This window comes from Macaca thibetana, chromosome 15 (assembly GCF_024542745.1).
Source record: "Macaca thibetana thibetana isolate TM-01 chromosome 15, ASM2454274v1, whole genome shotgun sequence".
Lineage (NCBI taxonomy): Eukaryota > Metazoa > Chordata > Mammalia > Primates > Cercopithecidae > Macaca > Macaca thibetana.
In genome coordinates, this window is record NC_065592.1 from 105,034,583 (window position 1) to 105,048,120 (window position 13,538).

A 13,538-nucleotide genomic window follows, 5' to 3' on the forward strand; every position below is an offset into this window, starting at 1 on the left:
TTTTTTTTTTTTTTGAGATGGAGTCTCACTCTGTCGCCCAGGCTGGAGTGCAGTGGTGCGATCTCGGCTCACTGCAAGTTCCGCCTCCCGGATTCACACCATTCTTCTGCTCAGCCTCCCGAGTAGCTGGGACCAAAGGCGCCCGCCACCACGCCTGGCTAATATTTTGTATTTTTAGTATAGACAGGGTTTCACCGTGTTAGCCAGGATGGTCTCCATCTCCTGACCTCATGGTCTGCCCACCTCAGCCTCCCAAAGTGCTGGGATTACAGGTGTGAGCCACCATGCCCAGCTCCTCTTTTTTTTTTTTTTTTAAGACAGTCTCACTATGTCGCCCAGGCTGGAGTGCAGTAGTGCTATCTCGGCTCACTATAACCTCCGCTTCCTGGGTTCAAGCAATTCTCCTGCCTCAGCCTCCTGAGTAGCTGGGACTATAGGCGCGTGCCAGCATATCCGACTAATTTTTGTATTTTTAGTAGAGATGGAGTTTCACCATGTTGGCCAGGATGGTCTCAAACTCCTGGTCTCAAGCAATCCACCCGTCTCAGCCTCCCAAAGTGTAATCCCAAAGTGCTGGGATTACAGGTGTGAGCCACCATGCCTGGCCCCCTTTCCTTTTTATTTTAGTTTTGTTGGGGCCATGGTGGCTAATGCCTTTCCTTTTGGGTAGTGAGATATCCAAAGCCAGTTTCAGAGCTCCTCCATTGCCCCACCTGTGATCCCACTCCCCATTACTGAGACCACATCATCCTGTGTCATAACTGGGAAAAGTGCCCATGGAATGGGGGAAGGAATAATTGCCTCTCAAGGCAACATGGTGTCCGGGATGATGGCAGCCACAGCTGCTGCTGCTGCTGCAGGGGCTTTGCTGGCCAGAGGGGCTCCCAGGGGTGCCGTTTGGGGCCACACGTCTGCCTGGTCCCAGCGCCACAGACACCGTCTCTTCCACTGCAGGAACTTGCGCAGTATGTGGTCGGACGTGCGCGTCCCGTCCAAGAGTGACCACAGATCTGTGTACAGAGCTGTGTTCACCTCCCAGGGGAGTGAGACAGCCAGGGCGGGAGGGAGGCACCCTGACAGGGCTGTGAGAGGCTGGAGGAGGCCAGCTTGGGGGACTCTGATAGTCAGCTCAAGAGGCAGGAAGTGGTGGTGAGGCTGAGGGGGGTTGGGAGGGGGACGCTTCGGGCAGAGCCCTTTCCCAGAGCTCTCGCACACATGGGGACCTCGAGCACTCAGCCTAGCTTCGTGGGGACTCAGAGAAGCCAGGTCCTGCCCAGGACTTCACAGCCAATGGAGGCAGAGTTCCCTGAGTCCCCAGCCCTGGGCCCCGGGCTGCCAGGCAGGATCCTCGGGATCTGCCTGTCCTGGGACTGCCCACCCCTCAGGCAGGGCCCAGGCTACCTCCATAGATGGTAAATTTCCTTGAGCAAGGTGAGGTTTGCCTCTTGACCTTGTTTTTATTTCATAAGTACTTCTCAGAAGTTGCAATGTGACAGGCACTGTTCTGAACTCTTTCAAATATTAACTCTTTTCACCTAGGGGTGGGTACTACTTTTATCCCATTTTCCAGGTGAAGAACCGTCAGATTAAGAAACCTGTATAGACTCCCACACAACCAGTAAAAGAGGCTGGGTGAAGTCAGTCTGGCTCCTGGCTCCCCGAAGCTCCCTTTTGTCTCCACCAGTTATTGATTCTTTAACTTACTCATTGCATAAGCAGATCATTTCTTATTTCCTACTACTTACTAGAGTTTTTCTGAGAATTAGTTGTGGGTGGGAGCTGTGGTCCAGGAAGGCTTCCTGGAAGAGGTGATGCCGGAAGTGAAAGGACTAAGAGGGCCTGCTTTGGGAGGGGAGAGAGACAGCCTCTGAGAGGAGGAAAGGGCAAACGGCTGGAGGTGGGAGCCGCCAGGCAGCCCACATGGAGCAGAGGCCAGTGTGCGTGGAAGCTAGAGATGGGGCAGGGCCAAGGTCTGGTCAGCCTGGGGAATGGCTTGGTTTTTGTCTGGGGGGTGGGAGAGCCACGAGAGGACGGAGGATGGAGCAGGTGGGTGATCCAGCTCCTGGCCACCAAAGAGGCAGGCCTGGCAGGAGGGAACATGTCTTCCCCTTGACCTCCTTCTCCCCAGCATCCCTCCTCTGCCCGGGACGTCCCAGGCCCTGGCCAGGCAGCTGGGTTTCTGGTGGTTTCTGCACACTCTGAATGAGTCCCAGGAAGTCCCTTCCCACACCTTAGAGGGGCGAGTGTCTGACTCCTGGGCCACACCCTGGTTATGTGGATGAAGAACCCACTTGCCAACAGGGCCCAGCAGGGAGATGGAATGGCCTCTGTGCACCTTAGGGTGCAGGGCAGCTCCTGGCAGGAGGAAGCGAGCTCCCCAGTGCTCAGGTCGACAGTTGCCCAAGGCCCACTGAAGGCCCAGGGCCTGGGTACCTGGGAAGGTATGGAGTTGGGGGTTAAACCCTATCTACACTCTTTTGCCAACTCATGCCTCCTCTCTCCACAGAGACCATGTTGAGAGCACCAGCAAGCTGGCCAGTGTGACCCGCAGCGTGGACAAGGACCCTGGGATCCCCAGAGCTCTGAGCCTCAGTGGCTCCTCCAGCTCGCCCCAAGCCCAGGTGATGGTGCATATGGCGAACCCCAGACAGCCCCTGCCTGCCTCTGGGCTGGCCACAGGAATGCCACAAAAGCCCGCAGCATATGCCCTAGGGTGACCGTGCAGTGAGGCTGGCGCCCATGCTCCACAATGGGAGGCCAGACTCACCCCACCAGCCAGTCAGCTGCAACTCCACATGAACTCCACATGCGTCCAGCTCGAGACTAATGAGTGGAATCAGCTTCCGGGTGTAGGGACCCCTTGGGGGGCCGAGCTGACATCCAAGGCTGAGGACCCCAGCGGGAGTGTTCTGTTCCGACATATCCTGGCTGTGACGAGTTTTATAGTTATGGACTACTTGAAACTACTACTGAGGGTAATTTACCAGCTGTGGCCTCCCACTAACTAGTATTCCTTTAAAGAGACTGGGAAATGTTTTAAGCAAATCTAGTTTTGTATAATAACATAAGAAAATAGCAATAAACTTCTTTTCAGCAACTACAGATGGCTACCTCAACATCTTCCTCCACAGGAAGGAAGCTTCCAAGGAAGGACCCATGGACGGTTCTGCATCTGTTGTCTGTAAAAGTGCAGATGAGGGGTATGAAGTAAAACTACATCATTATATCTAATACTGAAAAATATAAAGGTTGGTTGATGTTAGAGTCTGCAGAGGAGACTTCCCTTTTTTTGTTTGTTTTCAGGACTAGTTTCTGTTCAACTCTGAAGAAAAAAATCTGGTATTGATTAGTGAGGAAGGAGTGTACTGTGGCGTGACTGACGTGTCTTAGTCACGGCCAGGTCTCCTTGGCCAAAACAGGTCCATTCAGTCAGTCAGTGGGGCTTAAGATTTTATTTCACAGCCATAGCACCCCCATGTGGCAGCCTCGTGGCCTGGGCTTCCTCACAACATGGCAGCCAGTGTTCAAGGTGGAGTTGCAATGTGAGCACCAGGTGGAGGTCATTTTGCCTTTCAGGTCCCGGCCTCAGAAGTCATGCTGTGTCTGTTCACTGGGAGTCGAGTGGGCCGTCTAATCAAGGGGTGGAGAGTTGGACTCCCCTGCTAGGTGGGAAGAGTGCTGACTGGTGAGAAGACAATTGGCAGACACACTTTACAACCATCACAGTCACCTTTTTTTTTTTTTTTTTTTCTGAGACAAGGTCTTACTCTCGCCCAGGCTGGAGTGCAGTAGCGCGATCTTGGCTCGCTGCAACCTCCGCCTCCGGGGTTCAAGCATCACAGTCACCTTTAACCCAATCACTTGTCAAAGCAATTTTATAAAAGGTGATTAATTTTGGTCGGGCACGGTGGCTCACACCTGTAATCCCAGCACTTTGTGAGGCCGAGGCGGGCGGATCACCTGAGGTAAGGAGTGTGAAACCAGCCTGACCAATGTGATGAAACCACGTCTCTACTAAAAGTACAAAGATTAGCTGGGCATGGAGGCGTGCTCCTGTAATCCCAGCTCCTTGGGAGGCTGAAACAGGAGAATTGCTTGAACCTGGGAGGTGGAGGTTGCAGTGAGCTGAGATGGTGCCATTGCACTCCAGCCTGGGCAACAAGAGTGAAACTCCGTCTCAAAAAAAAAAAAAGACTAATTTCTTCCTCTCCCAGCTTCACTCCCAGAGGGGTTATTTGTATTGCAGGCCTGTGTGTACATAGCCATGCCTACTGCAGGCGTGGTTTTAGCCATTTCTGCCTGCTGCTGCACCTGTTGTTTGCTTCTACTTAAAATGAACTCAGAGCTCATTCTGTAGCTCTCCGCCCTACCCTCTCTCTCACCTCTGAGCCCCCCATTTGTCCCGGGCCAGTTAAAACTACACCTTCAGCCTCCCATAATTCGGGGTGTGACCTGTCTCTGGCCATTGAGAAAAGCCACTGGGTTTGCCCTTTGATCTCTCCTGCTTCCTGCCTGAAGCCCAGCAGCCACGTTGGGGCCATGAGGAAGAGGAGCCAAAGGTCGGGAGGAAGAAGCCCTTACTCTGCATGGCTCCTTGCAGGCTGAAGCTACACTTGTCATGTCCCTTCGAACCAGATACTTTCCTGATTCGCGCTGCACAAAGTTGTCCATCTGACAGGTGTCCCATGATTTATGTGACACATCCCCAGCCAAGGGATGCTTGGGTGGTTTCACGTTTCTGGCCTTCACATTTCTAGACACCTTGATACTGGGATGCCGTTTCCTTTGGGTGGACTCCTGGAGCGGGATCGTGAGGCCAGAGACTGTGCCTGGCGGTTTCCTGTCAAGTGCTGGAGCGTCTCAGGGCCTCTGTGGGCACAAAGGGACACTGAGGCAGGGAAGCACGGATCCAGCCCTCGCCAGCCCAGTGCAGCTTTCCTCTGCTGGGGCTCCTGACAGGCTCAGGAGAGCTGTCCTTGACTTTTTTGTTTGTTTGTTTTTTGTGTTTTGTTTGTTTGTTTGTTTTGAGATGGAGTCTCGCTCTGTCGCCCAGGCTGGAGTGCAGTGGCCGGATCTCAGCTCACAGCAAGCTCTGCCTCCCAGGTTCACGTCATTCTCCTGCCTCAGCCTCCCAAGTAGCTGGGACTACAGGCGCCCGCCGCCACGCCTGGCTGATTTTTTTTGTATTTTTAGTAGAGACGGGGTTTCACCGTGTTAGCCAGAATGGTCTCGATCTCCTGACCTTGTGATCCGCCGGCCTGGGCCTCCCAAAGTGCTGGGATTACAGGCGTGAGCCACCGCGCCCTGCCTCTGCTTGGCTTTTATGGGAGTGGGAAGTGGTGCCTCTTGGCTGCAGGCCCCTGCGGACCGGTAGGCTAAGCAGCAGGTCAGGGTCAGGGTTGGTGGTGGCCCACAGGCCCAGGCTGCCACCGCTGATCTGGATACGGTCAGGGTCAGGGCTGGCGGTGGCCCACAGGCCCAGGCTGCCACCGCTGATCTGGATACCAGGGATATTGAATCACTTCTAGCTCCTTAAAGGACTTAAGCAGCACCAAGGTTTGGCGCTGTTGACAAAAGGCTCCGGGCTCTCCTGTTCTAAGTTCTAGTCCCCATTCAGCCCTTTCTACCACTAACCCCCGTTGTGAGGTGGGACCAGGTAGGTGGAGGCTGTAGATCACCACCATGCAGGACAGGACAGGCCAGGTGGCTGGAGCTAAGGGGAGCCCAGAGGCCTCCCTTGAAATTTGAGGAGCCTGCAAAGGGAGATGGGTGTTTTGCGCCCAGGTGGCTGACCCTGGGCTATTGGAGCAGAGAACAGGAGAACTGGGGTGAAGGGCTCTAGCTCCCAGTAGCTGACAGTTACAGAAATGGGTGTCCAGATGGCCATGGAGGGGCTGCACTGGGCAGGGGGGCCAGAGGGGAGGAAATGACATGGGGCGTGGCAGCACAAAGCCATTGCCCAGGGGAGCTGTGGGGCATGAGCCCCTCAGAGTGCAGCATGCTGGATCCCCCCACGTCTGCGCCATGGCCTAGGGGTCTCAGCTGGACCGAGAGATGGTACAGCCGGGGAGCAGAGAGCCGAGTACTCCTGCACGCATGGTCTGACAATGCGTGTAAGTGGACTTGGCTCTCTGGGCCTCTGGGATTTTTCTGGGGAGATTTGGGGCCAGCTCTCCCTTCACCTTGCTCCCAAGGCAAGGAGCTGGCCCCAAATCTCCCCAAAAAACCCTAGAGGCCCAATTCCCACTAGTACTGGGAACAAAGAAAAGGGACCGCCAACTGCTCTGATTTTCCTGGACACACCCCGCTCACTCCCACTGAAGGCCTTAGCACACGCTGTTCCCACTGCCTGGAACGCTTGGCCCTTGCTGGCCACATGGCACATTCCCACACTCACCTCAGCTCAAAAATCAGTAACTTTTGTTATTATTGTGTCCATCAGGACTAGTGAGGTTATGCGACTGAAACGAACAATCCCCTGAATCTCAGGGGTCAGACAACCAAGTTTATTTCCCACTTGCGCTCTGTGTCTCGGCTGGATTGGCAGGGGTGGGCTCCACTCCGTACAGTCACCAGGGACCCCGGCTGGTGGAGGAGCCCCCATTCCAGTGTGGGAGTCCACAGTCTGGTGGCAGGGGAAGAGGATACAATCCACAGACTCACGGCCTCTGTGCTAGGCCTAGGACGGAAGAGGATACAAGGGTAGGCGGTACTTGCACCAGCAATTAAATGCTCTGGCCTGGAGGGAGCACACATCTCTTCTGTTCATAATGTGTGGATCAGACTAAGCCACACCACAAAGTCACCGGGGGTCCCTCTCCAGGGGTGGTAAAGGAGTGGGGAAACAGCCGCGAGCAACATCCAGGCTACGATGGCATCCTTCTTGTCGTCTCCAGACCACTGAGGTCTCAGCTGCCTTTCAAATTCGGTGTTGGCGAGACCCATGTTTTTCAGTCGGGATGAAAGCTAAGTTATCAAAGAAACGTGACTCAGCCTTAAATGCAGGAATGGTGCCATTCTGAGAACCAGAAGGGGCTGAAAAGTTAGAGAATTAGCTTAAGGTGTCAAAAGGAGACATCTTTACTCAGTAGAACGTAAGTGACTGGGAAAAAATTCCTGTCTCCTGAACCAATTCTCAACAACTTGGTTACCTATGTGTTTCATTTTTCTATTGCTATACAGTGGATCACTCCAAAACTCAGTGGCTTAAAGCAGCAGCCGCTGCCGCCATGTTATCCTGCGTGCTCCTGGTTCTGAGGGCTTGCTGGGCGCAGCTAGGTGGTTCTGGCTGGTGCCTCTCACATGTGGTTGCAGTCAGATAGTGGCCGGGGCAGAATCTCCCAGACGCGTGTTCACTCACTGGATTTCAAGAGTGAGCAGCCCAAGAGACAGCAAGTGGGAGCTGCTGGCTCTGTGAGGCCTGAGCCTAGCACGATGTTCTATTGGTCAGGCAGTCCCAGAGCTCAGATTTGGATGACCCCAGACATCTCAAACTCAGCATGGACAGAGCAGAACTCAGTTTTCCTCCCTCCTTCCCTACCCCCAGGCCAGAGCCCTTCCCTTTCTCTCAGGCCCCACAGCCAGTCCTCCGGCAAGTCCTTTGGTGCATCCTCAAACTTCATCCAGAATCCACCCCTCCTCCCCACCTCAGAGCTGTGGGAGGGAGAAGCACCCTTGTCCTGGTTCAGGCCTCTCATCTGGACCATGAAAGTGGCCTCCTCATGGTCTCCCTGCCTCCAGTCAAGCCCCCGACCAGTCAACTTACACACAGCTACCAGAAGGTTTGTTTTGTAAATTATGGCAAAATACACGAAAAGTGTAACTTTTCTTTTGAGACAGTCTGCTCTGTCACTAAGGCTGGAGTACAGTGGCGTGATCATAGCTCACTGCCACCTCTACCTCCATGGCTCAAGGGATCCCACCTCAGCCTCCCAAGTAGCTAGGACTACAGACACGTGCCACCATGCCCAGCTAACTTTTTTACTTTTTTTTTTTTTTTGTACAGACAGGGTCTCACTATGTTGCCCAGGCTGGTCTTGAACTCCTGGCCTCAAGTGATCCTCCTGCTTTGGCCTTGCACAGTGCTGAGGTTACAGGTGTGATTACCATTTTAATCGTTTTAGGTAAACAGGTCAGTGGCATTAAGTGCATTCGCGTTGCTGTGCATCTGTCACCACCGTCGATCTCTAGAACTTTTTCATCTTCCCAGACGGAAACTCTGTCCCCATGGAACACTAATTCCCCATTCCCTCCTCCCCCAGGTGCCTGGCAGCCACCATCCAGTCTTCTGTTTCTATGAGTTTGATTACTTTAGATAGCTTGCATAGGTGGAGTCCCGCAGTATGTGTCTTTTTGTAACTAGACTATTTCACTTTGCATGGTGTCCCCAAGGTTCACCTTTGCTGTACAATGGGTCAGAATTTCCTTCCTTTTTAAGGCTGAATAAGGCCACATTTTGTGTATCCTTTCACCTGTTTTTTTGTTTGTTTGTTTGTTTGTTTTGAGATGCAGTCTCACTCCATCGCCCAGGCTTGAGTGCAGTGGCATGATCTTGGCTCATTGCAACCTCCGCCTCCCGGGTTCAAGTGATCCTCCTGCCTCAGCCTCCTGAGTTGCTGGGACTACAGGCGCCTGCCACCACGCCCAGCTAGTTTTTGTATTTTTACTAGAGATGGAGTTTCACCATGTTGGCCAGGGTGGTCTCAAACTCCTGACCTCAAGTGATCCACTCACCTCGGCCTCCTACAGTGCTGGGATTACAGATGTGAGCCACCGCCCAGCCTACCCATTCATCTCTTGATGGACACTTGGGTTGTATCCACCTCTTGGCTACTGTGAATCAGTGTGCAGATATCTCTTTTGAGACCCTGCTTTTAGTTATTTTGTGTATACAGAGGATTGTTAAAATATGTAAATCAGAGCAAATCACCATGCCCTTCCCCCAGCTTACAGCCCCCAAACCATGGGCTCCTAGCTGCCTGGCCTGTGTGACCCGGCCTAATATGCCCAGTCACTCCCTGTTATTGTTCCCCTTGCTCCACTCCAGCCACAACATCACATTGGCTGTCTCTCAGGCACAGCAGGTTCACTTCTGCCTCGAGGCTCCTGCGTGCCCTGTTTCATCTGGAACACTTCCCCAGCTATCATCTGGCTTCCTCAGTGCAGCTAGGCCTCTGCTCAGATGAATAGTACATTAGTTATTTATTGCCTTGGAACTGATTACCCCAAAACATGGGAGTTCAAACATAACAATCGCCATTTATTCTCTTTCACTTGGTGGGTCAAGAATTTGGGCTTTGCAGGGTGGTTCTGACTCAGGGTTTCTTATGCCACTGCAGTCAGATGTCAGCCAGGGTTGAGGTCTCATCTGAAGTCTCTACTGGGGCTTAGGATCCACTTCCAAGATGATTCCCTCTCTCACAGTGAGTCACTGCTGGTTGTTGGCTGGGGGCCTAGTTCCTCTCCACACAGGGCTCTCTGCAAGGCAGGTTGAGCATCCTTACAATATGGTGGCTGATTAGCCACAGAACAAGCTATCTGAAGATGCAAGGCTGAAACCATGATGCCTCTGTGACCCAGCCTCAGAAGTCACACCGTCACCCCTGCCACACTTCACTGGCCACACAGACCAGCCTGATTGACTGTGGGAGGAGTCTACACAAGGGCATGACCTGGAATGTGAGGATTGCTGGGGCCACCTTGGAGGCTGGCAACCTCACAGGCATCCTCTGCCTCTTTCTTGGCCTGACCCACCTCCCTAGCTCTTACTAGATCAACATGCAGATGTGTGTTTGTGTCCTCTGGTAACAGGGAAGCTCCATCAGGGGGATGGAACTTCCTGTCTTCCCTGTGATCCAGCTCTGGGTTGGGCATATGTTTAGGAGATATTGTTGAATGAATTAATCAGTGGCTGAATGGATAAATGATGGCCTCTGGCCATGTGAGAATGTGGGAGGAGAATGTCCTTGCTCCTCAGTGTTCAGGCCCTTCATCACCCACCATCACCTCTTGGCCTGGTTACAGTTGGCTTCAGCCATGAAGGTCTCCCACAGCCCATGGGGGCCTCGTGCCTCCTGCCCTGGCCTAGAAACACCGTCTTCAGCGTCAGCCTCTCAGGGAGGCCACCCTGTCATCTTTATAGCATCTGTCCTTGCCCTCCTATCCTTAACCCTAATTGTCAACAGAGCTATCTGTGTGCATTCATTAAGTGCCTCCTGCATGCCAGCCTTTGTGGAGTGAACACTACAGCACAGATAATGGTCAGTGGGGAAACCATCATAGGGCAAGGCTAGCGCTCTGAAGAACTGAGACTGGGGGTGGGGTGTGGTGGCGAGTGATGTGGTTCAGAAGGGCCAGACTCCAAGCGGGGGCGAGGATGCTAGGCAGGGAGCTGGGAAGAACATTCTGGGTGGTCACAGCACACATGAAGATTTGTAAATGGCAGAGGTGGCTGCTGGAGGAACAGGAAGGCTATGAGCCCGGGGTGGGAGAAGAGGACGGTCAGACTCAGTGTTATGGCCTGTGGCCGCCATGTGAGTACTGGGCTGTGGGGACAAGGATGGGGCACGTCTCACATCTCACAAGAGACGTGAGAAGGCAGCTGCCACCTTCCAAGCAAGAGATAACAGGGATGGTGGTCACCGAGGTGGGAGCAGGGCTGGGCTTGGAAGGCAGAGCCCACAGGTGCGGGGTGCAGGTGAGCAGAGGCCTGAGTGAGGAAAGGCTGGCCATAGGAAAACCAGGGGGAAGTGCCCCCACCCAACCCAATGCAAAGAACCCCTGTGGAAATTAGCTTTGCCTGCATAATTTTAAAATTCTGCCTGCTTTCTAACGAGATCAAGCATGTGAATGGCAAGAAAATCTGAAAGAAGCAAATAGTAAGGTGGAGGCCGTTCAGAGGAGCGGGTGTGTGTGTGTGTCAGCGCCCTAGCTTCTGTGACATTCACAAAGATTCTCTGCTTGACCAAACTTTAGTCAGGCTCCTGAACTTTCTCCTTGGCCATCTGTGAACTTCCTTGTAAAATCCAGTTTCAACAAAGAATCCTCCTAGTGAGTTTAGCAAGCACTCCCCACCCTGGATACCTGATCACCCTTGATACCCCATCAGGGTCCTCACCCGCACCATCCTCTGGGTGAGATCTTATCAGCCCAGGCTGTCTTTGCAAGAATTCTGTCAGCCGGAATCCCCTTCACCCCGATGTTTCCTCTTCCTAATTTTCCATCCTCAAAGCCGCCTCCTGTCCCAAGTGTCCTTGCTGTATTCGGAGTTGAGCCCAGTTCTCTGCTGATGTCTGTCTTCCCCTATCACAAGAGTCCTGAATAAAAATCTGTTTTTACATCTGTAACCACAGTCCAGCTCTGGTTTTTCTTTGACAGTGTCCAAGGGCGGGACTTCCTGTCACACCTCAGTTCACTCCTCCTAAGGGGCCCCCCGACTTTCCCAGGAACTCACTTTCCATTTGGGGTCCAGGCAGCCATAGCTGGCAAGAGCTAGCCAGAAGGGAGGATGCGTGTGCTATGCCTGGGGGAGGGGGAATGCCCAGGACCTGCCCTTTGACCATGGGGGTGTCCATGCCTGCTTGCAGCCCCCGTGGTGGGCATCTGGGCTGTAGACCCCTGGCTGCACTAACAGCTGTCCTGCTTTCTGCCGTGACCTCCCATCCCATAGGCTTGGAGGGCACATCCCAGAGGGCACAGGGCTTTGAGTCCCTGCATGCAGGATTGGGTTCCTTGAAGTAAATCCTCTTCAAACCCTCAGGTGGCTGAAGAGCAGCGACCTGTACTTGGGAGGCCACACCTGGCTGCCAGACTTTGGGCAAGGGGCTTCATGCTCGAAGCCTCAGTTTCCCTGTCCATCACATGGTCGGGGCAGTGCTGGGGGTGCAGGAGTGTTGTGAAGGTGGGATGCTAGCTTTCCCAAAAGGGGCTGGGGTCAGGGCTCCCTGAAGGTGGGCAGTGCATGGAGCCACTGTGGTCCCCACTGTGTCTCCCTTCCACTCTGTCCCCACCCTTATGGCTCTGACATCACTCAGGGGCAGGAGTGTGTGCAAAATAAACCCAGAGAGCTAAGTACTAGACGCCATAACGGTGTGATGGAGGCAGAAGAATTGGCGTCAGGCCACATCCCATCGGGGCAAAAGAGGCCCTCTGGGGAAGCCCCCTCTGGGTCCTCCAGGGGAGCACCTGGAGCCCAGAGCCAGCCTGGACTTACTCAGGCACACAAGCAAATGAGAGGCCTGGAGGGACCCACAGGCTGGGCCACTACCCTCCTGCCCTGGGACTGGCCCTGTTCACAGACCTGGGGCAGGCTGGGTCTGATGGCAGCCTGGCCTCCTGGGGAGTCTGGGCAGGGGCTCACCTTCAGTGTTTGGGGACAGGGGTGGCTGCTGTGTATGGCCATAACTGGGCCCCAAGAGTTCTGAGGTTTCCAGGTGACAACTGCACCCATTCTCCTGATGCCCCATATGCTGGCCCTGATGGGAGGTCATGGCACAGGGGAGAACTGAGGCACAGAGACAGACGGTGCATGAACTGCAGGGACCACAGTGCTGTCCGAGAAGGGGATACTGTGTTGGGCCCCGATTCTGGGTCAGGCTCCAGCATCTCATATTAGAGCTGCTATGAGGGAACGGCCCACACAGGCAGAGAAGGAAACGGGAGGGGTAGCTGCTGCTGCTGGCTGGGAAGGCGCTGCTTTGCTTCCCTTCACGGGTCTCCATCTCCTGGCTGGGGCCCAGTGCATTCACATCATATGGGGCTGGCGTCTTTTTGTGGTGGGCACCGGAGCTGGAAAGGCCAGAAAGCGGGAGGGAAGGTGGAGAGTTTGCCCGAGATCACTCATTTTACAGTCCAGGAAACTGAGGCTCAGGCAGGTTAAGTGACCTCCCTAGTTACGGTCACACTGCCAAGCTAGTGTCTTTTGAAGGTGGGGGACTGGGGTCCCCCAAGAAGGCGTGGCCACCCCCCTCCTCCCACCCCGAGGTCACACCGTTGAGTCCTTCTCCCCTGGATTTGGGAGAGCATCACTGGGCACTGTCTCCTTTGGCGGGTCCCTGTGGCGTACTGGACGCCAACCGGTCTTCTGCCCCAGGCCTGGCCCTATACTCCCCAGGGCCTGAATTTCTGTATGCCCCTGGATCAGTCACCTCCCCTCTCAGTCTGTTTCCTCAGCCAAAGGGTGGGGCGCGAGGCCGAGGGAGGGGCGGTGGACTGAGCCGGGTGCCGCCGGGCCACCTGGATCCCGACTCCGCCACCCAGCGCGGCAGCGCCCGGAAGGGCGGGCCCAAGACACACGGGGCCCCGGGCAGGAGCGGGCGCGGCCACGAAGGCGCGCGGCCGCCGTAGCTCTGGCAGCGGTGAGGGTGGGACTCGGACGCGGGCATGGCTCCAGTGATAGGCGGGGCTTAAGGCCGCTGCGACGGCGTTGTAGGCCCAGCAAGGGGAGGGACTCTGGGCCCCTCGCGGCGCCCTAACGGACCCTGGGAGGGGCGGGCGGGCGGTCCGGTGGCGCCCGCCCACGCCCGCAATGGCTGGGTATA

The 13,538-nt window shown here is 54.7% G+C and overlaps 1 protein-coding gene and 2 long non-coding RNA genes across 5 annotated transcripts in view; 2 read left to right on the forward strand and 1 right to left on the reverse strand.

The window, feature by feature from the left end:
- The window catches only part of SUSD3 (sushi domain containing 3), a 401,112-nt gene extending 398,010 nt beyond the window's left edge, over positions 1-3,102 (forward strand). For all 3 annotated transcript variants that reach the window (XM_050761562.1, XM_050761563.1, XM_050761564.1), the window contains one exon: positions 2,507-3,102. In XM_050761562.1, coding sequence (XP_050617519.1) covers positions 2,507-2,717 — 211 coding nt within the window. In that variant the 3' untranslated portion in view covers positions 2,718-3,102. The remainder of the gene's footprint in view (positions 1-2,506) is intronic.
- Positions 1-13,538, forward strand: part of LOC126937816 (uncharacterized) — a 68,028-nt gene that overhangs the window by 35,736 nt on the left and 18,754 nt on the right. The window lies entirely within an intron of this gene.
- On the reverse strand, positions 9,214-13,188 carry LOC126937815 (uncharacterized). The gene is made up of 3 exons (XR_007719858.1): positions 12,989-13,188; positions 11,117-11,301; positions 9,214-9,477 (listed from the first exon to the last, which is right to left on the reverse strand). It is a non-coding gene; the product is annotated as an uncharacterized LOC126937815 (long non-coding RNA).